The sequence below is a fragment of the Barbus barbus genome, assembly GCF_936440315.1.
Source record: "Barbus barbus genome assembly, chromosome: 9".
Lineage (NCBI taxonomy): Eukaryota > Metazoa > Chordata > Actinopteri > Cypriniformes > Cyprinidae > Barbus > Barbus barbus.
The window spans coordinates 5,097,361-5,123,042 of NC_136737.1; the positions used below are offsets into that span (position 1 = coordinate 5,097,361).

Genomic DNA, 25,682 nt, shown 5'->3' on the forward strand with positions numbered 1-25,682 from the left:
CTTTTTCAGAGCTGTTTATAGTTTTTTTTTTGTTTTGTGAACAATGGAAGACGTTCAACACGTTGTTGAATCTTTTGTTGGTAAATTTGTAAATAAAAAAATCACTATGTAATGATGATAAATTATAAAATTGGTGCTGTCAAACAATTAATGCATCTAAAATAAAAGTATTTGTTTACATAATGTGTGTGTGTGTACTGTGTATATTTATTATTTATATGTAAAAACATTAAAAATGTATATATAAATATTCATATGCTTCAAAATATATACTGTGAGTGCATTTATATATAAAAATATACACAGCGCACACACATTATGCAAACAAAAACTTTTATTTTGGATGCAATTAATGGCGAAGAATTATTCGACTGCTCTAAATAAAATACAATGTAATAAAATAATGACAAAAAAATTTAAAATTTCTAAAAAATATATTTTATCATCATGCAAAAAAATGTCTTTTAAAAAAGCTTTTATTTATAAAAAGCATTTTAATTGAATTTTGTTCTTTTAATTTATGGATGATATAAGACCCGGGGCCTCATGTATAAATGCTGCGTATGCACAAAATGGGCATAGAAATGTGCGTGCGCTGTTTTCCACGCACGTATCTGGATTTATCAAAAATAAACTTGGCGTAAATACGTACGGATGCTCTTGACTGTGCGTACACACTCTTTTTCCTGGAGTGAGTAAAGTAATGCAGTAAACAAGGATTTGAAACTGTTTTCATTTCGATATACACATTTACATTAAATATTCCCCTCTCATTAATGGAGATAAGCACTGAAATTAGCCTGCATAAAGTCATTATTATGAATTTAGACATATTTGTAGTTGATGCGCTTGATCACTTTTCCTGTGGCATGATGTTTTAATGACAGCGAGTGCTATAATAATTCATATTTATACTAAACTGCAGATCTCATGTTATGAGATCGTAAAACTAGGCGTTGTAAGCTGCATATATGGTGATTTCTGGGAGGAGACGGGGTGGAGATGCACTTATGCACAATCTTCCCCTGACTGGGATTTATAAAGGGATTTTAAATCCCTTTATTAAATCAAGTAACGCAAAACTCTAGTCTGTAGTGTGGACCGCATTGAAGAGTGATTCGTATCTTTGTACCTACTTTCTGGATATGTTTTTGTGCTTTGAGTTTGTAGCGATTTTTGGGTCTACAGTAGGTGCTTGTGATTGTGATGAACTGTGCTAGGATGGTGAAACTAAAGCTGGAACACATGTGCCGCCGCAGGAGGTCTGGGCCGTTGAGATCGCGTCCCGCTGTGGAAACTACTGCCGATGTTTTATTGAGCTCCACTCAGGCTGGTGTTGAATTCTCACAGGAGTTGGAGGGCTTTCTTGACTCCCTTCTGCTTCTTTACTTTACACAAGCTTGCTTTTGTGAAACTGAAGCATTAGCTGAGCAAGAATGGGAGTTTAGATCTTTATATCTTAAAGGAATATTTCAACCAAAAATGACAATCCCCCTGAAAAATGTGCTCACCCTCAGGTCATCCTATATGTATAATAGTCAACATTTGAGGGTCAAAAAAGCTCATCAAAGTTGTCTTAAGACAAGAACGCATTTTGGTTTTAGGACAACTTTGATGAAAGGTTTTGATCCACTTCAAATTTTGACTACTGTAGAGTTTGTTTCTTCATCAGATTTGGAGAAATGTAGCAGTGTGTGCTCACCAGTGGATGCTCTGCAGTGAATGGGTGCCGTCAGAGTCCAAACAGCTGATAAAAATCCACACCACTCCAGTCCATCAGTTAACATCTTGAGAAGACAAAAGCTGCGTGTTGATGAGAAAAAAAAGTGTTTTTAACTTCAAACCGTTGCTTCTGGCTAAAATGTGAATCCAGAATCCATAATAATGCTTCCTCCAGTAATAAAGTCCATCTCCTGCTGTCGTCTCGCATCAAAATATATTCCCATATACTTGTTTAGAGCATGTTTTGGCATGTCAACAGTGTTTGATCTGTGCAGATTTCCCTCCTGATTCAGAGGATGCACTATTATGGATTATGGAGTCATATTTTAGCCAAAAGAGGTGGTTTGAAATTAAAAACATCTTGAAGGATTTGTTTATTTTGTCCTCACAAGATGTAAAGTTGATGGAATGGAGTGGTGTGGATATATGTTTTTATCAGCTGTTTGGACTCTCATTCTGACGGCACCCATTCACTGCAGAGGAACAATTTGTAAGCAAGTGATGCAATGCTACATTTCTCCAAATCTGATGAAGAAACAAACTCATCCTAATCTTGCATGACCTGAAGGTGAGCACATTTTCAGCCAACGTTCATGTTTACGTCAACTATTCCTTTAAGTCGCAGCATGTTTCAGATGCTTAAAAACAAAAAAATGTGGTACATTGTAGGTCGCTTTGAATAAAAGCATCTGCAGACTGCATAATGTAAATGTAGTTATTACTGCATTGTTAGAACAGCCAAAAAATTCCCACAGACTTGCGTTGAAGAGTCATATCTAGACACCGGTAGGTGGTTTCATGACTTTTGCATATTCAGTCTGATTGAAAAGTATTCAGCGTAGGCCTAAATCTGCAGGAAACGTCCTGGAGGTGTCGTCCGTAGGGAATCCCGTGGAGGTTTGTCTCTCCTCTGCCCACGCGTCTGCTAAAAGACTTGGTTCCTAAATGGAGGTGATATTCAAACAAAAGCCCTGTTTCTTTTTCGGCCGCACATTCCACTTCAACGGGCCTTTCATTCATGACGTCTCCAGCTGCATCTGTGCTCCATAAAGAACCTGCGAGTGATTTACCTCTCGTATTTTTTTCTTTTTTCCTTCTCTTCTCTCCCCCCGGGAGCTCGGCCAACTTGCATGTATCTCTATCTGAGGGATGTGTTGAAGGAGGCCTCGGCAGAGAAACATGAGGATCTGGCTCTTGAGGAAACAATCACAAAAGAGGCCAAAACGTTTGTTTCGGTGCCAGTCAGTTGAGTTCCTCTGAGAAAACCGTTGTGAGGGACGATCCTGGTTATCTTTTGAAATGAAGGAACGGTTTTGGTCAAGGTTTTTATGGTTCACTGGTGACTTTGTCTTGCTTGTTCTCATCCATGTCAATGAATTAAAGTCATTTAGCTAAAAACGGCTTCATGAAAATGAGAACAACGTCTCAGATTTGTTACAAAACGCTGTTTGAATGCATTGCAACAAACTAATTTCACTGTTAAACATGAACTCTTGATTGCTTTTGAAATAACTTTTTTTTTTTTTTACTTGTTTTGTAGTTAAAATACCTCCACAAAGATTAAAAGGTTAAATACCAAGACAAAGATGCTTATTAAAAATGTTGGCAGAAATGATTGGCAGAGATTAGCAAAGCAGCTCACTGTTTGTATTTTAGATGCATGTTTGTTCTAATTCTTCAAACTCTGTCCAAATTTGCCAGGCTGACAATCCTTTACTTCTATCTCAGGAATGTTCGACTTACTCTGAAACATGGTGTCTGTCAGCGAGAAATCGAACTCTATTCTTTCCCCCAGTGGCGCTTCATGGTTTTTTTTCTCCCCCAGTCTTGAGTTCTTCATGGAGAAGAGAAGAGTTAACCTGGCGGGTCTATTTCAGGCCAGCTCAAAATGAGCCGTAATGATGATTCTGTTTTTGTGGTCACTGACTTTATGCATGCCTTGGAGTTTTATTGATTCTGGTTATGGGCAACAGCCAAGTTAGGAGGATGGCCTACTTTCACCTATCTGAGAAACCAGGCTGGAAAAGTTTAAGCTTCCACTGTTCATTTTGCACACATTTATCCAATGTTTACCAGCAAATTCAGCTAGTATTTTATTACTTTATTTTTAATTTACTAAAGAAGTCACACTTTTTGAATATTTTGGTCCCTGGATGATTTGATTTTGATCCTGGATAATAATGCTAGTCTCAATGGATTGCCCCGGTTATGTCAAACCATCAGAAAATACGTCCATTCATTCACGAGGACTTTCCAGAGTAACTTAATTTCTCTCATTATAAGCTGACAGCTGTTTAAGACGCTTGGCTCTCGTCTTTTCAGGAAATAACTTGCATCCTCAAATTTACAGTTCGAACAAGCGTGCAGTGTTCCACATCGTTTGTTCTGCTGCGTAGAAATAACTCCGCCAAACCAAAATTCAGTAATCTGTTAATGAAATAAACAGCGTTGGATGAGCTTAAAAATGGTAGGTCAGATTTTGGAAATTCACTGGAACGTGAAAGCATATTACCTTTTATTAAAATGGCCAAAACAGTTTAATTTTAATTTGGAGTATGCATTAAGAAAGTACATTTTAAATTCATGTTGATGTTAATAGATTATTTTTGTGATGGAATTATTTTAATGATGGAAAACAGTCATTGAAGGGATTGTTTGGAATATTGGATTATCATAATACATTCATGTTATGAATGATGTACATTAAAAAATGATAACCAAAGGCCAGTATTATAAGTGCCATGTGCAAAATGAGATTCACTTTTTTTGCCTGTTGAGCAACTTTATTTGCAGAGTTTAGTTAGGCTATTTCCTCTTTCCTTGCTAACTGCAAAGCAGTATTTTCTTAATGAGTGTTTTTCTTATTTTTGTTTTATGTGCTTAATCATCATGCATTTTTTACTTGAGTAAATTTATCTTCTTTTAAAGATTTTTTTTGTCTTGTTTTACAGTAAATCTTTTATGCAAATTATTGTCGATGGAACGACTGAAAACCATGTGACGACAGTGCTTTCTAACCCTTTTGTGTTATGCTGGGATGCAGTTGCCATGTCGACTCTATATTGACACCTATGATGTAGTAGCTGTGGCTTTGTACTGTATATTTATAGAGACCTGCTGTCTATTCACGGCAGATTCACGGCAGCACACTGACTCTAACCGTGACCACAGTTTCCTGTGAAATGAAGCTACACAGATGCAATTGCCACTCGTGATCAGAGTTTATTGCAGGGACACGCTTTAGGCAGATTAAATAAAGGAGCTGTTTAGTCTGAGTCAGACGCCACAAATAATAAGGTCAGCTACGGAGCTGTAGGCCTGAGAAATAAAGGATGGGGGGGGGGGGGGGGCGATAGGTTCATCCAAAGAGTACCAGGAATGGCACCTTATCTCTTTTTTTTTTTTTTTTTTTTTTTTTTTTTTTATTATATTTTTTTTTTTTATTAAATCCTGAAGTTCTTGTTTACAAATGATTGAACTAATTGAGATGAATGAGACTGGCTGGGACTTGTTCCAAAACAAAAAGTGAAAGGTTAATAGTAAGAAACAAAGTAGGCCAGTTTGGAATGTAGGACTGTAAAAGCTAATCAATAAGTCAATGAAAATGGTTGTTGACATATGTCATTATTGGCTGGTTGGCTCTATGCGCAGTCATGGACAACCTTTGTCAGTAAATGTCACTTTGCAGATCTGAAAATCTGGGCTAGGATCAAAAATGCATTCATAAAATTGTACGGGAAAGGTCTTAGAGGCAGGATTCGAACTCGGGACGCCCGTAGCACAACGGCGCTGTATGTCAGCGCGTTACCCACAAGGCTATCGGTGCCGACTGCATATCCAATTTCTTTGCCAGTCTGTACCTTATTTTACTCTAATATTCTTATTTGTATGTTCTGTAAACTCAAAGTAAAGTATTTTGCAAAATAAAGTGATTAATCGATTTAAATAAGACATTATCAATTAATCACTCAAGTTAGTTGCAGGCCTAATTCTTTGGAAGTCTATCTTATTTTTCTGTAATATTCTTATCTGTATGTTTTATAAATTTGTATTTGCAAAATAGTGATTAATCCCTTTTTAGGAGTTGCGGTTTCAGTCCTAATTCTTTGCGTCTTCTTTTCCAGGTGCTAGATGGTGGTTGCGAAGGCAGTACGTAATGCTGAAGGGGCTCATCCTGAGTCAGAATGAGTGTCAAAGATGGCGATGGGACAGCTAGCCAAGATGGAAAGGCCTACGAACTTCAGATCTACCCCCGACTCTCTCTGGAGACGGCTTCATGCTGTACACTCCGAGTCACCAAGGAGGCCACCGCAGCTAGCGTCATACGGGATGCGGCAGCGACCCTTGGACTGGACGCCAGCAAGCTCTATGTCCTGGCCGAGGTGAAGGAGTGCGGCGGGGAGGAGTGGGTGCTTGAATCAACCGACCTTCCGGTGCACAGGGTCCTTCTCTGGCCGAGAAAAGCCCAAGAACAACATTCTCAGAAAGAGGGATTTTACTTCCTCCTGCAGGAGCGCAACCATGATGGCTCCATCCGCTATGTACACCTGCCTGCCGTGGGTAACGAACAGGAGTCCAAGCGACTGGTTGCTCGGGGCTTCCTCCCACCCCAGCAGGAGGACTTTGAGGACCTCTGCAACCTTCCGGCCCTCAGTGAGGACAGCATCTTGGATACCCTCCGCATTCGTTTTCAGAAGAATAAAATCTATACATATGCTGGCAGCATCCTCATTGCCATCAATCCCTTTAAGTTCTTACCCATTTACAACCCCAAATATGTCAAAATGTACGAGAACCACCAGTTGGGCAAGCTGGAACCTCATATTTTCGCCATTGCCGATGTAGCCTACTATGCCATGTTGCGCAAGCATGTCAACCAGTGTATCGTTATCTCAGGAGAGAGCGGATCAGGCAAAACACAAAGCACTAACTTCCTCATTCACTGCTTGACGGCTCTCAGCCAGAAGGGTTATGCAAGCGGCGTGGAACGAACCATCTTGGGTGCTGGACCTGTGCTGGAGGTAAAATCATCATGATGCAAACTTGGTTTGGTTAAAAAGCAAATTTGGGAATAGTAGATTCGTTCAGGGACTTAGTGGGACATGGGAAAGTACCAACATCCTCTTGGACAGATTTTAAGGTTGAGTCTCTAGAGTTTTGAAACCTTTGAGATGCTTTGTTTTAGTGTATTGAAAGGGTGAAAGTAAAGGAAGTCAACTGATGGATTTGCGGTTCACAGTTGTCAACTGTAGACTTGTCTACCCCAAAAAATAAGACGTTAAGTCTCTAGAGTTTTAAAACCTTTGACAGGTTTTGTTGTATTTACTGAAATGGTTAAGATAAAGGAAGTCCCTTGATAGGTCTGCGGTTTGCAGTTGTCAACCTTAGAACTTGTCAACCCCAAAAAATAGTCATGTTATAAAAGTACCTTACATTTGATTGGTTGTTTGTGTAGTGTCTTTATTTGAGCATTATACATTATTTTTTTCAAATCCTAGGAGGCTTGTTTCTACAAAATAGCTCTTTGGTTGGAATTGTATAGTCTGGAAGAGCTCCCTACTTTACTTTGAACAATGCTTTGTAACAACAACAATGACAGCTTACCCACAGATCTCTCAGTCTTCACTTAAACTGCAGCTCTTCAGATCAGTTATTTACACAGTGCTTTCCCATAAGCCTGTGCTTGAAACCCAGGGTCACAACTTGTACTTGCATAGTTCATGTTGCAGTACCGGCTAACCTACAACTGGAGGCCTTCCTCAGGGGGCCATGTCTCATGCAGTTCTTGTTGTTTTATGTCTCTTGCTTTAAAATTATAGTTCGGTCCCATAAACCTGTTCAGGCACATTCTGTTATTTTGCAAAATATCAGCAGAAACCCTTCCCCAGCTCCTATCTGACGGCGGTTTATGGTAGTGGTAACCCTCGTGCTGGGAAAAACTACCTTTCGAGACTCTAGAGTGCAGTTGGAGAACGGTTAGGGTTGATGTTGTGATATTTTCACAGCTTAAGGATTAGCATCTAAAGATTCTCATAAAGTCATTCTTCTCAACATTTCACTCTTTCATAAAAGTGCTGTTTTTGAAGTTAGACAAAACCAACCCACTCGGCTTCTGAGATTTGCATCTCTTCTCAGTACTTCTGAGGTTTCCTGTAAACATGAAGTCATTAGAAATCCTTTGGTGTCATGTCTTATCTCAGCCCCCTTTATTAGAATAAAGTTCACTCGTGTAGCAAGTCCCGAAAGAGATGAAAGATGTCAGGTTTTGTGTTGACGCTTGTCCCAGTGTTTGTGGTTTCTGAAAACTAGAAGTCATTTATCCGCAGTCAGCACAGTCATTGTCCTTTGGCAGACGCGTCTTCAGGCTTCATTACAAAATATTCCTTGCATCTCTGCACTTGTGGTGAGAAGCAGCCTGTGAAACTGGTCAATTGAACAATGTAACCAGAACGAGCCTCAATCCAGACGTTTTCAATGATCGGAGTCAGATCTCCCTGAGGTTTCTCTTCCTTTTATGGTCTCATGCTGTTTTGTCTCATCCATCTTCCAAGACTTTCAATTGGTGCTGATTTTTAAGAAAGGACACAATATTCCGTTTTATTATCCTCTGCATTGTATTAGAGAGAAATGCTTCCATATGTGAGTCGAAGCAGAGTTCCTTCTTGTCCAGTTTTCACGTGTCGGAATAGTGATTCTTTTGGTTATATTTACTGCTTGACTATTTGGCGGATACATCAGCTGATGTCTCATTTCTAACTAGGGTTGCACCGAATGTTCGGCAACCTAAATTATTTGGGGGGAAAAAAAACTTGTTCTGTATTCAGCCTTCGTCCCAGTGTTTCATGTTGTTCAGTTTCAGCCAAGAATTTAGATTTTGGTGCATCCCTACTGGAAACTTTCCAAAAGTTTCCGGAATGTTTCCAGAATTTTCTAGAGAATTTCTGCCACTTTGCAACCCTAGTCCCAGGTTCTTCTACCAAACTTCCAACTGTGATAGTACACTGGTTTTAATTGTCACCTACCGAGGCACCTCAACCAGGGCCAGCAGCAAATAGTTTTGCCTTAAACTCTATTAAAAGCAAATGCATGGACCGTGACTCAATGTAAACTGTAATTTTACAAACCTTTCTTTTTAAAGCTACATGTTATTGTCTCTGTTTCAACTGGCATGATGTAAACGGAGATGTTTGGCACCTGTTGTCGTTGACCGACCCGTCAGACCGGTTTCGGGCGCCTTTTCACTGGAGTTACTCTTTCGTAATCCCCCTCCTATAACTGTACTGCTTTGTTTGAATGCATATTTGGCCTTCACGTAAACGCATGCATACTAAATACCAGAAAAAAGCATCTTCAAGGGCAAGTAAACTGTGATATTTGACCTATTAATGTGGTAAAGTGCCCAAACGGAAAACCATTTGGTATCCATCAAGCCAAAAAGGGTTTTCTTCCAGATCCAAATGGCTTTTATGGATTACGTCATTGAGTATCAGATAACAGGAGAGTTAGGAGACTCTGCAAATGGCATTGAGCTCTCAAATTGCTCTGCAAACATCTTTGCTTTCTGTTTACAGATGTTTCGGTGCAAGAATGTGGCTTTCGAACGCACGTAGGGCTTATATTTATACATGCGAGTCCTCTGAAGTAATGCTTCTGCTGCCCGCAGACAGAAACTTCCCTCAGGCTGATCACTTCAACAGGAAGCAGGTTTTTTTCTTGCAACAGGAAGTGGTAGCTGTAGAGCCTTCACTCCTCATTGGCCGGTCTGCTCACTGGGTGTCGAGAGTCAGCGTATTGTTGCTCAGGAAGCTGTAATGGCTATTTCGTGGCCATTGTTTATTTCTCGGCTTTGTGTTGGTCTTGTGTGGTGGACTTTGGCTCCTGAGACGGTCTGAGCTATTTTTGGTGGGATGGCTGTAATGAGACACGTGGGATGTCGACATGTGGAAAAGTCTACTATAAAATGGCTCAAGAGTCCAGTCTGTCATTACAGTCGCGTTGGAGACCTAATAACCTCGATTGTCTCCAGTTTCCAGCAAACTTTGTTAATTTGAAGAGCTGAATGCATCCGCAGGCCTTTAAACTTTAGTCAAACACTGTAACTTGGAGAGTTCAGATCATTTTTGTGTTTATTAGAGCAATTTCTGAACTGCTGCACCTTTTTTTTTTTTTTTTTGCTTGTAAGCACTCCATGTGCCTTTTTATTCCCTCAAGGATATTAGCGCTAATGCTAGGGCAGTCATCACTGTTTTTTTCCTAGTGTTACTAGTAAGTAGGGCCCTATGAAAACCATTTAATTTTTTTTTTCCAAATTCCATTTTATTGTTTTCGAAATTGTTTTTTTTCAATTGTAATTGTAGTGGATTCCGTGTTGTTGTTGTTTTTTGTATTTTAATGGTTAAATTAAATAGTGTTAATCAAAAAGCAGGTCTAATTAATTAATCATGAAACGTATAATATTAAACAGATATTTATTAAAAGTTTAACAAAAATAAAATGAAGGCCCTATGAAATTATTTTTTTCGCAAATTTTTATTTTACCAAATTCAGTTTTCCATTAATTCTGTATTCCATTTGAATGGTTTCTTTAAATATTAATAACCAAAAGCATCTCTAATTAATTGGTTTTATAATTTTTGTTTTCAGAAATGTGTACTTTTTTTTTATGCTAAACAAATTCCTGTAAATATTCCTTTTAAAGATAGTGTTTTAATAATATTTGTATTATTATTAGTAGTACTATAATTACATTAAGTAATATATTTGTCACAGTTTCTTCAAGTTAAACCAAACTTTTATTTTGACAGGTTGCTGTGAAGATCTTTAGGTTTCTGTTTGTAGTGATATGATGATAGTTTTACTCAAAAGAAATGGTAAAATGCCCACGAAGTGCCTCTCCGAGCAGTTGCGTGCACTTCAGTATGCGTGTAGTAAATGAAAGCATGCCTCTGCAAAATTCATTCTTACAGATATGTGTAAATTTATTTACTATTTTTGATTTATCCATCCAAAATTTGTCAAATTCGGTGACATTCTGCGTTATACAGTAAATTCCATTTTTATGATTAGACTCCGTAATTCCGTCACAGAGATCAGGGCCAGATAATCAGATAATGTGCAAACTGTTATCATGAGCTAATGAATTGTCGCCTCGTTCTGCTTGAAGACGTTTGTTGACATGCTATTGTGTCGGTGATCTCAATTAGCGCTCGTACACGCTGTCACCAGCTAACCCGATATTGCAACGCAACCGAGTCTTCCTTTTGTGTTCATGCTGAAGACTCAGAAAATGAATGAAGTCATGCAGCTCACTTGAGATGGCCAGATTGTCTTGGCCCGATGTTTGTGCTCGATGGCTCTGAGGCCATGAATAAAAAGAGAAGCAGCTGTATTTAACAGTCATGTGAGAATCTCATAGTGTTATTTGTGAGTAATAGGATTCTACTGGCCTTTTAATAAAATGGCTTTGAGAATAGGGCCTTTGTTGATTCCAGATGCATTGTATGGATGGCTTGGATTTCACCAGATGGGGGAACGTGTGTGTGTGTGTGTGTGTGTGTGTGTGTGTGTGTGTGTATATAAAGGAATAGTCTTACATTGTGTGTTTGGATATACAATGTTCTTTTGTGATCTAAATATATATTTTTTTATTATATATATATATATATATATGTACATTGGTATATACATTAATACATTAGAATATTTTGTACATTAGTGTAATTTATGATGACTTGGCAATAATTTAATAATTGTTTATATATTTAAATGCGCATACACACACACACACACACAGTTTGTGTATATAAGTAATGCAGTCATTTATTGCAATTTTTTATATTTATATAAATATATGTACATTAGTACTTTTGAATATTATGTATATAAATAATATATAATCAAATATAAAGTAACATATCATTTGGTAATTTATTTTTGTTATTTGAAGTTAAAATCATTGTATGAATTTGTATATTATATTTTTAAAATCTTTATAAACATGCGATTGCATTTATATGTAATATAAATAATTTTAGAACATTTTGAAAGTTGTGTTTTTTTATGTGTATAGTATAGTCTAATGTAATATATTTATGTAATATTTATTTTATTATTTATTAATTATATTAAATATCTAATGTTATTTAATTATAAATTAATGATTTATGAATGAATCAATAAGGTGTTATTATTAATATTTATTAGCATTTAAATATTTATGTAAATATAGCATACTTGGTGTATATATGTAATATAATTTGTTCAAAAAGTTATTAAACGTTTATATATTATCAATTATAAATTAATTCAATTATATTCATTTATACATTAATATATACATTTACGTAATTATTTCATCCTTTGAAAAAATATACTACTGCTTGTGTGTGTGTGTGTATATATATATATATATATGTGTATGATGGGTATTATCAGTTATAACTTAAATTATTAAATATTTATTAGTGCTGTCGAACGATTGATCTAATCCAAAATAATTTTGTTTACATTTTTATCTATATATAAATATACACACATACAGTATATATTTTGAAAATATTTGCATGTTTATACATTTATATATTTTATATATAAATATATTTAATATATAAACAGCATATTTTTCTTAAATGCATACATGCATGTGTTTGTATTTTTTATATATATATATATATATATATATATATATATATATATATATATATATACATAATGTGTGTGTACTGTGTATATTTATTATGTAAACAAACTTATTTTGGATGCGATTAATCACGATTATTTGTTTGACAGCACTAATATTTATATATTAATGTTTAAATATTTATGTAATTATTTAAACCTTTGCAAAAAATATTATTTATAAGACAATGTAAGTTATCAATTATATATTAATTTCTAATCTTAATTAATAAAATGTTAATTATTATTATATTAATATTTATGTAGTTAATATTTGTAGTCTTTCTCAGACCACGTATGCTGATGTTTCAGTTTTCAGAGCGACTCGAAGGGTCCGTCCCTGCTTCTGCTCAAACCTGAGGTGTTTTGATTCTGCTAATTTGCTAAATGGCGAGCGGCCAGTTCAGCTTAATGGGATTTATTGTTGTCCAAGTTCCAGTTTCTATACGGAAGCAGAGCCTCGCGGCTTTGTCATGGAAATCTGTGGAAAGCTGACTCCCAAATAACAGAGCAGAATAAGAACTAGTCCAGACAGGTCGGCAGATTTCGCTCTTCTCCCCTGCCCCGTCTTATTTCCTCTCGCAGCTCTGCAGAAGAGGCTTATGTTGCAACATTCTGACAGAGAAATCATCCTGCTGGCCTCTGCGGTCGCGTGGCGTTTCCTCATACCCCTCGAGTCCCACGACCAATCAGCAGGAGTCTCTGTGAAGACTGGTTTGAATCTGAATTATCATCTCCATGAGTGAAACTGTGCTGCGTTGTTTATCTAGCGATCAACCGCTCGTGTCAAAGCAAAACAGGGTTTCTGACTGACTCTCTTTTTTCTTTTTTTAAGAATCTATATGTCTGTTGAATCTGTTCTTTATTTTTGTTTCCATCTTTAACCTTAATATTTTCAATAATTTGAACGGCTATAAAATAAATACAATCTGTTGTTTATCTATATAATAATAATTATTATTATTACTTTTTATAAATATTATTGATGATGATAATTTTTAATAATAGTTTTAATAATAAATATTTATGACTTTTTAAAATAGTTTCACTTATAATTTTTGGTCCTATTATTATTATTTAATTTAAAATATTTTTTATTATTTTTATTTATTTTGTTATTTAATTATTTTAAATAGTTATAATTATGGGAACAAAAATAATGACTTTTTTTTTCTATAGACAATTTGTATGTTTATTTATTATTTTTTAAACATTTTTATATAATTTTTATTTACTCCGAGTCAACATGGTCTGTATCGTCGTGAAGTCAATAGTGAAATCATCGTTTTTGGGTGAACTGTCTCTTTAAGCTCAGCAGTCCTGATCGGTTACAGTATCCGCTCCAGCTTTCCCCAATATTTAGCCATGCGCTTTGGAAGCGGGTCAAAGGTCGAGCGCGGGGAATCTTAATTAGGTTAACGCCCTTCCCCCCGGCCCTTCTGGAGCGGGCCGTTTTTCCACTGCTGTCTGGCACAAAGCTTCCTCTTTAGCATGCAGAGCCACTTTCCCCGCGGCAGGGCCTTTGTGGCCGAGTCCGGCGAACACTGTGGTGCATTGAGGGCCGGGGCCAGAGGCTGGCATTCGCCCGTGGCGCTAAAACACACCAGTTCCAGCGCAGATGGGCCGCCCCACGCTGGAGGTGTGAACCGATGGAGGAGGAGATGATGCAGCGATAACATCAAACTGCTCTTCACAAGTCACAGCATAAAACTATGGTCCCACACGTTCAGGCAGATTCACTCAAATACAGAGCAGTGTTTGTTTTATTGCAGTCGGACGAGGAGCCTCTGCAGTTATTTGCATCTGAATCTGCTTGAATGTGATTTCATCTGATTTATAGCATCGTCTCTTCAATTATCTTTTATAAAGCATTTAAATATACGAGGTTTTTGATTTTGTGTTTTAAGTTTATTTGTCCATTTATTGAAACATTTAGAATGAATAAAATTAAATAAATGGAATTATATATATATATATATATATATATATATATATATATATATATATATATATATATATATATATATATATATATATATATATATATATATATATATATATATATATATATATATATATATTTATTCATTCTAATTTTTATTCATTTTTTATTTTTTTTTAAATGATCAAAGTAAAGATTTAACAATTAGTAGTAATATTATTTACATTTTTATTTGTTTAATTATCATGCACTGCATTTTATTAATTGTGAAGTTGAGTTATCAAAACTATGATTATAATAATCAGAATACGTTTTTAATAAAATATTTGTATGTTTTGAAGTTTATTATTTCAGTTTATTATTGTTATCTGTTTCTGTTTTTTTATTCTGTTTGTATTCTATTTTTATGATTAATAATTAGTAATAAGATATTTATTTATATAGATATTTACATAAAGATAATAAAATATATTTATCAGGTTTTCAATTAGGTACTTTATTTTCTCGCTGTTTATTTTATTTGTTTTTGTTGCTAACAGTTAGTAATAAAGATAATTATTTACAGAACAATGATTATGAATAATTAATAATAATGTTACATTTACCTTTTGAATTAAATAGTGCATTATGGCTTAGCTATGATTATATTTTAGTTTTTTGTTATTGTTTAGCTATTTGTTTGTTTCTATTTATTATTATTACTAATAAATGATTGTAATAATCAATTAAAATAGTTATTATTATTGTTGTAGTTATGCCATATTTATTACAATAATACGTGAATTACAGTCATATGAATAATTTATGATAATTAAGTGATTAAAATAATAATAATATTATTAATGTTTTAATTATTAATAGTCTAATACTAATAGACTTTTTATTATGTTTTGGATTAAGTGCACAATTTGAAACCTATAAATACATTTTAAGATTTTTCTTTTTAAAAAATGTGAAGATTATTTCAATGGATATTTTGTTTGCACACATGAAAAACAATGCACATGTGCATATCTTGCTTTAAAAAAAAAAATTGTTTTTGCCTTTTTACAAAATCTCATTTTACTAAGTCATCCTGTTTTGTTTTTGTTTTTTCTCTCGCAGGCCTTTGGCAACGCAAAGACGGCCCACAACAACAACTCCAGCCGCTTTGGGAAGTTCATCCAGGTCAATTACCTGGAGAGCGGCGTGGTGCGCGGGTGAGTGTCTGCTGTCTCTCTCTCTCTCACACACACACACACACACACACACACCCTGCCGCCTGACGTCACACGAGCCGCTTCCTCCTCCACATCGACACACTTCCTCCTCAGAAGAGCTGCCGCCTCTTATCTGAGATCTGTTTCTGTGGTTAATTGTTCACTCTGGCGTATTTCACATGTCATCTGAACCGCCATCTGTCCTGTTTTCTGTTTTTATCTGCTTGTAGACACCCTTTTTGGCTGCTTTCCATTCACATGAGAGGTTTAATGTTTACTTGAGGTGTGAGTGAACCAATTCCCAGGCGCGTCTGGCCCTTAAAATCTAAAACTGAACAAAGTTGCGCAGTAAAAAGAAAAAGTCTGTGAATTTCATTTAAACCTTTTCAGATAATGAAGTAATAAATCACTGAATGATTGACTAACAATTACATAAATAAATAAATTTGGATGTTTATAAGTAAATAGGTGAATTTCATAACTAGCTAAATAATACATATAAACACATTTAATATATAAATATATTGATTAAATGTAATAAATTAATGTATATAATAAGTAAGTGTAAACACGAATATTAAATGCATAAATGTAATGTAAAAATACATTTAAATAAATGGAAAAAAATATATTTTTATTAGGGGGTTCAAATAATTTCCCAAATCAGCATAAATGGTACCATGATGAATTAAAACATTTAATAACTAAAGAAAAGTCATATCTAAATAAATGCATTTAATTCATATATAGAATAAATTAATGATGTAATGAATGAATAAATCTAAAGATTAATGGATACATTTTTAATATATAAATGCATGTAAATGATTACATATAATATAATATATAAATAAATATATTAAGAAAAAGTATTGATTTAAATCTGCATAAATATTTACTTCCGCAAAGTACGAAAGCTTATATTATTTAAATACATTAAAATAAAATATATATTTTTTGTGTAATAAATGACAATGCCAGTTCATAAATGTTAATGTAAATAAAAGTAATGAATAAAGAAGTGTTAATGTGAATAAATGTAATTTCTGAATAAATAAATTTAATAAATACATGAAATAAAATAAATCTAAAAAAATACATAAATTTCATATTAAAATAAATTAATAAATAACATAGATATAGATAGATAGAGATAGAGATATATAGATATAAATATTAGACGATATATTGCCAAAAGTATTGGGTCAAATCACTAGACAATTTGGCGGGTTACTTTTCATAAGTTATGTTCAGTCATTAATTTCTTGGGGAAGTTCATGTAAGCCAAATCTGCTCAGGTTTAGAGCAAATACTGAACTCATGAGACATGACATTATCGAGTATATTGCAAAAACCAAACAAAACACCCTCAGAGAGCACGCATAGACGATGTGATGAAGTCTGGTTAGACGAACTAGAGCGTGTTCTTTCACTGCATATTCAGTCTATTAATATGCATTAAGAATGATCACAATTCAAGATAAGGGGGCAGAAAATGTATATATTATATCAGTTCATATAGTCAATATCACACGAAGAGTGCCGTTTTTTCTTAAAAAATCAGCATGGTCACAAATATGATATTGATTTTATTCAACAGTTCAATAAACAAGTTAATATCAAGAGACTTACGTCTTAGACACCATATTTCCTGCTTTTGCACCGTTTCGACAACAAAAAATATTCCAAACGCAGCCACAGCACTGTTTTGCGTCTCTGAGCAACATGATGGTGCTTCGTTCCTGAATGAATCAACCGTTTAAACGATTCGGTTCAGTCGCAATGACTCACTTATTAACAGTGACTTGATGACGCCTGCTGGCGGTTTTATTTTCACATTTAAAGTATCTTTTCATTTTGTTTAATAATTTCATATATCAGTTTTCAACATTTCATGTTTAAAATATCAAAACATTATTTATGCATTTCTAACTGCAGGTTAAAGCATTCCATTGTAAATACATCTAAATGCCACTTCAGATGCAACTTCTGCAAAGATACATTTTATTGATACTGATTTCTTTTGTTTAGTAACAACCTAAATGTATTATTATTATAATTGGCTGATTAAATGTAAGAATTTGACTCAAAAGATGATGCATACTTTTAGGAAAAATGGCTTTATAAAGGTAAAAATGCCCATAAAAGGTTAAAATCAATTTAAACTTATTGGAAAATATTAATTTCTATCACTGCTGTGAACAGAGCACACAGAATATGAAGAACAAATTCAGTTTGATTCCTTAAGATACCAGCGCAATAGCACACTCAGCAAAATATCGTCTAATTATCTTTATCGATAAAAGTTTTTTTTTTTTTTTTTGGGCTAGTAGAGGTTATGAATGGCCGGTAACTTAAAAATTTAGTAGCCAAATTGGCTGCTGAGTGAAAAAGTTAATTTCAGTCCCTGTATGTGTATATATATGTGTGTGTGTGTATATATAGACGCATATAATGGTACTAAAAATAAGCAAATTTCCTTGATGTTTGGATTGTTACATGGACGTTTCTTGACCAAACACTGGTGTCATTTACCCACAATGCTGTGTGCTGGCACTGTACTTGTGTTCCTCTAAACAAAGGCCATGAGAGTGTGATAGAGCCAAGACTCAATAAAGCCGTCCGGATGCTCTCAGTCCCTCTATTGTCCTCCGGCCCGCTCGAGTTCAGCTCAGTTCAATTCAGTGACGCTCAGCAAGTCAACAGATACACACTCGGACACCGACTTCTAATAAATAACTGATAATAAATCATTTCAATATATAAATACTTGAATTAAATAACTAAGAATAAGGAAAAAATGTAAAGATTAATGCATGTTATTAATAAAGTGGAGAAAGTCTGTAATACAATGAATATTTTAAATCAGCATTAATACTACCATGATGTATAAACATTTATTAAATCAATAATGTAATGTATAAATAAATGTAGATGTTAATAAATACATGCATACTTTTAATATGTAAATAATGTAGTATACCTTTTTTTTTTAGGAGAAAAAAACAGACTACAAATAATATTTTGTGTTTTGAAATATTACATTTTCATTTATATCAACACATTTAATAGTACAAGAAATAGTCATAATATTGTTATTATTATTTAAAAAGTACATTACTATACACGATCACAGTTTCACAGTAATGACTATATAAGATGAAAATGTGTATAATTGTCATGAAATTATCCCCAGCTAACAAATGAATAAATGTTGTTTATATTACGAAGTATGTAAACATCAGAAAGGTTGTGATATTGTGCTCCATCGCAGATCTGGTTCAGAGAGTGAATGGCTGCTGTTGCGCTCTACTGAGGGGTTTGTTCAGGACATCTGAAAAGCGCCTCGTTGTGTCAGGGACTGAGGTTTGTCGTTGTGTTTCAGGGCCGTGGTTGAGAAATATCTGCTGGAAAAGTCCCGTCTGGTGTCCAGAGAGAAGAACGAGAGGTACGACTGTCAAACGTTGCGGCTTTGCAACGAAAACCAGGCTGGTTTGATGTTTCCCACAGTATATGACGGCCCATTGCTCTTTCTGCAGCATTAACCTCATTATTATCAGCTCGGATCATCTCACCACGACTGCTGCAGATCATCAGCCTGCAAAACCTGAAAAACAGCGCTGACTAAAAATAGAGCCGCTGCTAACCGAGCGAAGCTTTTCAATACCGTGACTGCGCTCCTGTCTTCAAAACACTGTAAAATAGCTTTGATTAATTTAGTAGCGTCTGCTTTTGTGATTTACCCTAGTGAAGTGATTCATTCAAATGATTTGAATTGAGGAAATCCTATGAGTTATGAGTGAATTGATTCATTCAGTGGTTCGTGTAAATTAATTGATTCAAAAACAAGATATCACCACCTTCAAATTTAACGTGCAAGTAAATCGACATCATTTTAAATGAATAAAAAAGACTGTATTAGACGGAGTATTTTCATTTAAATGAGCAGAATCAAATAGTAGCATCATTTATGAATGAAGTGATTCATTTAAATGGCTCATGCAAATGATTTGGCCCAGAAACACCTTCAAATGAGGCTAATATATGAATAAATGAATGGAATATATAAATGTTTAAATAAATTAATCTTTGGTTGGAGAAAAAAAAACTATTGCAATGAGTATTTTAATTTAAATAAGCATAATTAAGTAGTACTGTTATAAATGAATCAACTGAATCATTCAGATGGTTCATGTAAATGAATTTGAAAGTGCCTTATTTTGGATCAATTCAATGTATAAATATTATATATATAAGGAGGCTATTTTAGTTTAAATCTGCATGAATAAATAGTATTATGAATTAGCTAACTGATTTGTTCAACTAGTTCATGTAAATGAATCATTTAAATGGTTCATGTAAATTAATTGTTCCAAAAACAAGACTTTACCTCCTATTGATGTATATTTATGGAAATAAATTTACATAAATACCTTTTAAAAACCTGTATTGCAATTAATATTTTAATTTAAACCACCGTAAATAAATAGGACCAACATTTATAAAAGAATTGATTCATTTGAATGGTTCACGAACAAACAAGAAATCGCATCTTTTAAACTGAACACATAATTAAACGCGTTTAATATATGAATACATTTAAATAAGAATGAAAATAAAGTTTAAAAGTTCAGGGGAAAATGTATTTCAATTAATATATTTTATTATAAATGAACATGCATAAATACTGTTGTGATTCAGAGTGAATTGATTCATTCAGATAGTCTATGTAAATGATTTGGTCCAAAAACAAGATATCACCACCTTCAAAATTAATATATAAATATCAAAATTTACTATATAAATAAATACATTTTGAAGGATTTTTTTATATATATACATTTATATCAACATAAATTGTACCAGGCTTTTTGAATGAACTGATTCGTTCAAATGATTCATGTAAATGAATCGGTCCAAAAACAAACGTATTCATAGCTGCGTTTTATTAGCAATGTGAAGTGTATTTAACCAGTTTCTCAAAGCGGTAGCTTGACTGTTGTTTACTTTAAATCATGGGTAACGTGTAGCTTGTGGAACTACCGTCAAAAAATCGTTGTTTTTCCTCCTCACACAGGAACTACCACGTGTTTTACTATCTGCTGGTGGGTGCGTCGGAGGACGAGCGACGCGAATTCAGACTCCTTCAGCCAGAAGAATACTTCTACCTCAAACAGGTGAACGCTCTCATATAATATGAGAATAACATTTGTGTCGATTGGATTGTTTCGCCACTAGGTGGCGACAGGTGACTGTTAAATTTATGTGTCATTGAATCATTCATTCAATAGATTCATTCAAAAATGCTGATTCATCCAGTAATGACACGAGTGAAATCATTAATTCAAACCACTTTTTCCGAATTTTCATATTTAAAATTGGTGTACTAAATGTGTTACATTTTAAATGCATATATAGGTCAGAATTGTGGCTCTAATCCCTAGTGTTTACTGATCATAGCATAGCTTATGCATGAAAACTGCATAGAAATTGCAACGGTTTTTGGTTTTCGTTGCAGCAGAACTTTACGATAGAAGATGCGGACGATCTTCGGCACGACTTTGAGCGACTGCAGCAGGCGATGGAGATGGTCGGCTTCCTGCCGGCCACCAAGAGACAGTGAGTCAAACTGTTACCCCAGATGTCTTCAGACTGGTTGAAGAAGGAAATGAAGTATCTGAGACGTTTTGGGTTGTGTTCTTCGTAGGATATTCTCCGTCCTGTCGGCCATCTTGTATCTGGGTAACGTGACGTACAGTCAGAAGTCGTCCGGCAGAGAGGAAGGTCTGGACGTGGGGCCGCCGGAGGTGCTTTCCACACTCTCAGACCTGCTAAAGGTAAACTTGCTATTAGGGATGCGATTTTTGCGTATTTCTGCAGATTTCTGTATTTTCTGACCTGAAGTTTGACCCACGGGAATATGAAGAAAAATATTGCTATGTTTTCAATTGCATTTCAAATTTGCTAATTAATGAAATCTGCCAAAATAAGTTCAGTATTTGTAGTTTTACTATTGTTTTCATTATATTATTATTATTATTGTTGTTGTTGTTGTTGATGTTGTAATTGCTACTATTATTAAATACGTTTTGGAAATATTTGAGTTACTCCTGCAGTCATATTTCTGTATTGCTTTACATTTTTTAACTTTAAAATATTTATAAAATAAAATATTCTTCATTATTTTAATAATAATAATAATGTCAGTTATTGTCATTTTTATAAAATAATAATAATAATAATAATAATAATTATTATTATTATTACTATTATTATTGAATGAATGCATTTGTATGTTATTTTATATATTTTATCTATATTGTTTTATTTATAATATTATTATAATTCTTGAATATTTATTTTACAGTTTAATACTATTATTGCAACAGTATTATATCTCTTCAATTTAATTTTAATAATTTAAATAAAATATATAAAAATATTTATTTTATAAATATTTTATATATTTAAATTCTTAAATTATTAATTATTAAACAATATATAATTTTATATATGGTGTCATGTTACATTATTGCTGTTATTAGTTTTTTTTTATTTTATTGTAAAATAGTATTATTGTACTACTAATATATATGTATTTTTATTTAAATTGTACAATATAAAAATTTTAATATTAATTTTAATTAATAATAATATACTTTATTGTTAATATTATTGTGTTGACCTATTGAATGGGGAAAACCAGATTTTCCTTCATATTTTTTTTTTTCTTTAGTCGATCACATGAGTTCATGCTTTTGCGAATGGTTTTCATGCTCTAGTTTGTTGGATATTTTGGATGTCATTTCACAAGTGTTGTGCTGTTTTCATCCAGGTTAAGGAGGAGCTGTTGGTGGAGGCTCTTACCAAGAGGAAAACGGTGACCGTAAACGACAAGCTGATTCTGCCCTACAGCCACAGCGAGGTGCGCTAGAGCCGTCCGCTTTCATACGCTGCTTTTAGCAGAGCGTCCAGGTGTTCTGTAGCTAAACGAGTGTCGTTTGTGCAGGCGATCACCGCTCGAGACTCCATGGCCAAGTCACTGTACAGCGCCCTGTTCGACTGGATCGTCCTGCGGATCAATCACGCGCTGCTGAATAAGAAAGACATGGAGGAGTCCGTTTCGGTACGACAAATGAAACCACAACGATCATAATCTGCATTAAAGATATTCAAAGTCCCATAATCATGTCGTTTCTCCATTATTTCAGTGTTTATCTATTGGTGTGCTTGATATCTTTGGCTTCGAAGACTTTGAGACCAACAGCTTTGAACAATTCTGCATCAACTACGCCAACGAGCAGCTTCAGTATTATTTCAACCAGCACATCTTTAAACTTGAACAGGTTAGTGGGCTGGTTTCCATGGGCGCAACCTCCAAAAGTCTTCATCAACTCTTATTTTTAGTGGCGATTTGATTACAATGTGTGTTTTGTCCGCTTGCAGGAGGAGTATCAGGCCGAGGGCATCACCTGGCACAACATCGACTACACCGATAACGTCGGCTGTATTCACCTCATCAGCAAGAAGCCCACTGGACTCCTATATTTACTTGATGAGGAGAGCAAGTAAGACCATTCATTGGTTCATTGCTCTCTGAACGACAATTAGCACCCATTTTTGTGATTTAATATAATTTTTTTTTTTTTCGTAGCTTTCCTCACGCCACTGATAAAACCTTGCTGGCCAAGTTCAAACAGCAGCACCAACAGAATTATTACTTTGTGTCGACTCCAGTGTTGGAGCCAGCTTTCGTCATCCTCCATTTTGCTGGGAAAGTCAAATACCAGATTAAGGTAAAAGCAACGGGAGTATAAGAATTAAAATAATTAAATATTTAATTATTTTTTAAGCCGAAATAGACAATTAAATTGAAAATACAATTTGCAATTTTATTTTAATAAAACGTGTCTGACACACAGGGAAATTCATTAAATAATCATTATTTAAATTTTTTCATTTATAATATTTTAATATTTATTTTATATATTTTTTTTTTTTTTGGGGGGGGGGGGGGGCTAGGCAAAATAATACAAATAAATTGTTTACAAAACGACTGTAATAGCACATAGAAAAGTATTAATTGTTTAAAGTTATATTAAAAATAACTCATTTTGTTAGTTAGGTAGGTAGGTCAGGCCAAATAATGAAAATTAAATTTAAAAAAATGTTGATGTTTACAAATTTGTTAATTAAACAAAGTAAATTAGCATCTTAAAGTTATAACAAATTAAGAAAAAAATTATATGTTACTATTTTATACATTAATATTTATTGGTTTATTTATTTAGGTCAGGCCAAATAATGAAAATAAAAATGGTTGATTTTGATGACAAAATTCCTTTAATGACACACAGTAAAATGAGTATTTTAAAGGTATAATAAAAAGTAATCGATTTTATTTTATTACTTTAGTTATTATTTACAAACTGCCTTTACACACAGAAATGAAAATAGAAATGAAAAAAAAAATGTATATGTTAATATTTAATGTATTATTTTATTTGTGTTTGTTTTTTTGTTTTTTTTATTTAAAAAAAAATATTTTTTATTTAAAATAACAAATTTATTATTTTAAAAATAAAATGTTGTTGATGTTTACAGTATGCTTTTAATGATACAATGTACAATTATTTAAAAATTAAAGTTATAATAAAAATAATGCATTTATAAATATTAATATTATTTAATATTTGATATATTTTTATTTATTTTATTTTGTGAGGCCAAATAATGAAAATAACATGTTGATGATATTTATAAAATGCCTTTAATGACGCACAGTAAAAATTATTAAAGGTTGCAAAAATAAAAATGATTCTTTATAAATATATCAATTAAAAATAAGCATTATTATTATTATTTAATAGATTACTATTTATTATTTAAATGCATTTAAAAAAAAATTTTTGTACAATGACTGGCTAATATCCACTTTCTGCATAACAGGATTTCCGTGAGAAGAACACGGATCACATGCGTCCAGATATCGTGGCTCTCTTGCGGAGCAGTGACCGATTTTACATCCGGCAGCTGATCGGGATGGACCCGGTGGCGATGTTCCGGTGGGGAATCCTCCGCGCCACCATCCGCGCTTTGGCCGCCTTCAACGAGGCCGGGCGCCGCTGGGCAGCCAAGACTGCAGGTAACCCATGCAGCATTATGCATTAGTTTCCAGATTAGCCCAAAACTTTAGATTTCCATGGTCTAAGAAGGTGTTATTTATAGCCTGCATGTGAGAAAGCTGCCCAGTGACGCAAATACTCGTATTTAGTAGGATTTCAGAATGGTTAGGCTAAGAAGGGATAATAAAAATAAGCAAGTAAGATTGTTTGCGAGACATCTTGGGTGGGGTGTCGCCCGGGATGTTGAAATCACGCCGTCAATGATGTTTGTGTTTGTGTGTTTGGACATACAGGTGTGGTCAGACCAAACTCCAGAGTTCCTCTAGGAGAGCTGCAGAGATCCAACATGCCCGTTGAGAGGATGTACCGGTAAGCTTTGGACTCAGGCTGCTCTTGACTAGAAAAAGAGAGAGGGAGAGAGAGAGAGAGAGGGGGGAACTATTGTGAGGAACTTGATCTCTTCCTGTCCTTTCGTTGCCTTTGTGTGGCAGGTGATCATGTGACCATGCTCGCTCTACAAAGGCACATTGCAGGCTGATTCTCACAGTAATCTCATGCGCTAAGTCCCATTTATGCAAATACCAAATCGATAAAGAAAACATGTCCAGGTCATATTTCATCCCAAAATCCAAAGAAGAAAATAGGAAAATATTTTTTGCATGGAGAAAATGAAACAAAGCTTTAAAGCTCTTTCTGCAAAAGCAGACAAATGCATGAAAAATGTACATTTTATTTATTTAAATACTGCTATATTAATCATTTTATGTGAATCACAATCAATTAAAGAGAGAGAACAAATGCAATTTAAATTATATTATTTTTCTCACATTTCAGTACTACTTCATTTCATTTTGCGCTGAAATATGTCCCCGGACATGTTCCTGACAGATATTGTGTGGGAATTATCAAGTTAATAAATGTACTTGTTCCTGCAATGTCCCTTTTGCGTTTCCTCTGGTGTTTGTCAAGGGTTTCCCCTCAGTTACTGACCTCTGATCAGTTTCAGTAAAGTTTAAC

General features: G+C 34.2%; 1 protein-coding gene across 8 annotated transcripts in view; it reads left to right on the plus strand.

The window, feature by feature from the left end:
* LOC306874886 (unconventional myosin-IXb-like) overlaps positions 1 to 25,682 on the plus strand; it is a 46,855-nt gene that overhangs the window by 7,205 nt on the left and 13,968 nt on the right. For 6 of the 8 annotated variants that reach the window (XM_079425182.1, XM_079425184.1, XM_079425186.1 and 3 more), the window contains exons 2-14: positions 5,847 to 6,743; positions 15,446 to 15,540; positions 18,926 to 18,988; positions 20,618 to 20,717; positions 21,059 to 21,159; positions 21,248 to 21,377; positions 22,376 to 22,465; positions 22,550 to 22,666; positions 22,752 to 22,886; positions 22,987 to 23,108; positions 23,195 to 23,336; positions 24,490 to 24,685; positions 24,959 to 25,034. In XM_079425182.1, coding sequence (XP_079281308.1) covers positions 5,907 to 6,743; positions 15,446 to 15,540; positions 18,926 to 18,988; positions 20,618 to 20,717; positions 21,059 to 21,159; positions 21,248 to 21,377; positions 22,376 to 22,465; positions 22,550 to 22,666; positions 22,752 to 22,886; positions 22,987 to 23,108; positions 23,195 to 23,336; positions 24,490 to 24,685; positions 24,959 to 25,034 — 2,204 coding nt within the window. In that variant the 5' untranslated portion in view covers positions 5,847 to 5,906. The remainder of the gene's footprint in view (positions 1 to 5,846; positions 6,744 to 15,445; positions 15,541 to 18,925; positions 18,989 to 20,617; positions 20,718 to 21,058; positions 21,160 to 21,247; positions 21,378 to 22,375; positions 22,466 to 22,549; positions 22,667 to 22,751; positions 22,887 to 22,986; positions 23,109 to 23,194; positions 23,337 to 24,489; positions 24,686 to 24,958; positions 25,035 to 25,682) is intronic. The other 2 variants (XM_079425189.1, XM_079425188.1) reach the window with 1 other exon arrangement.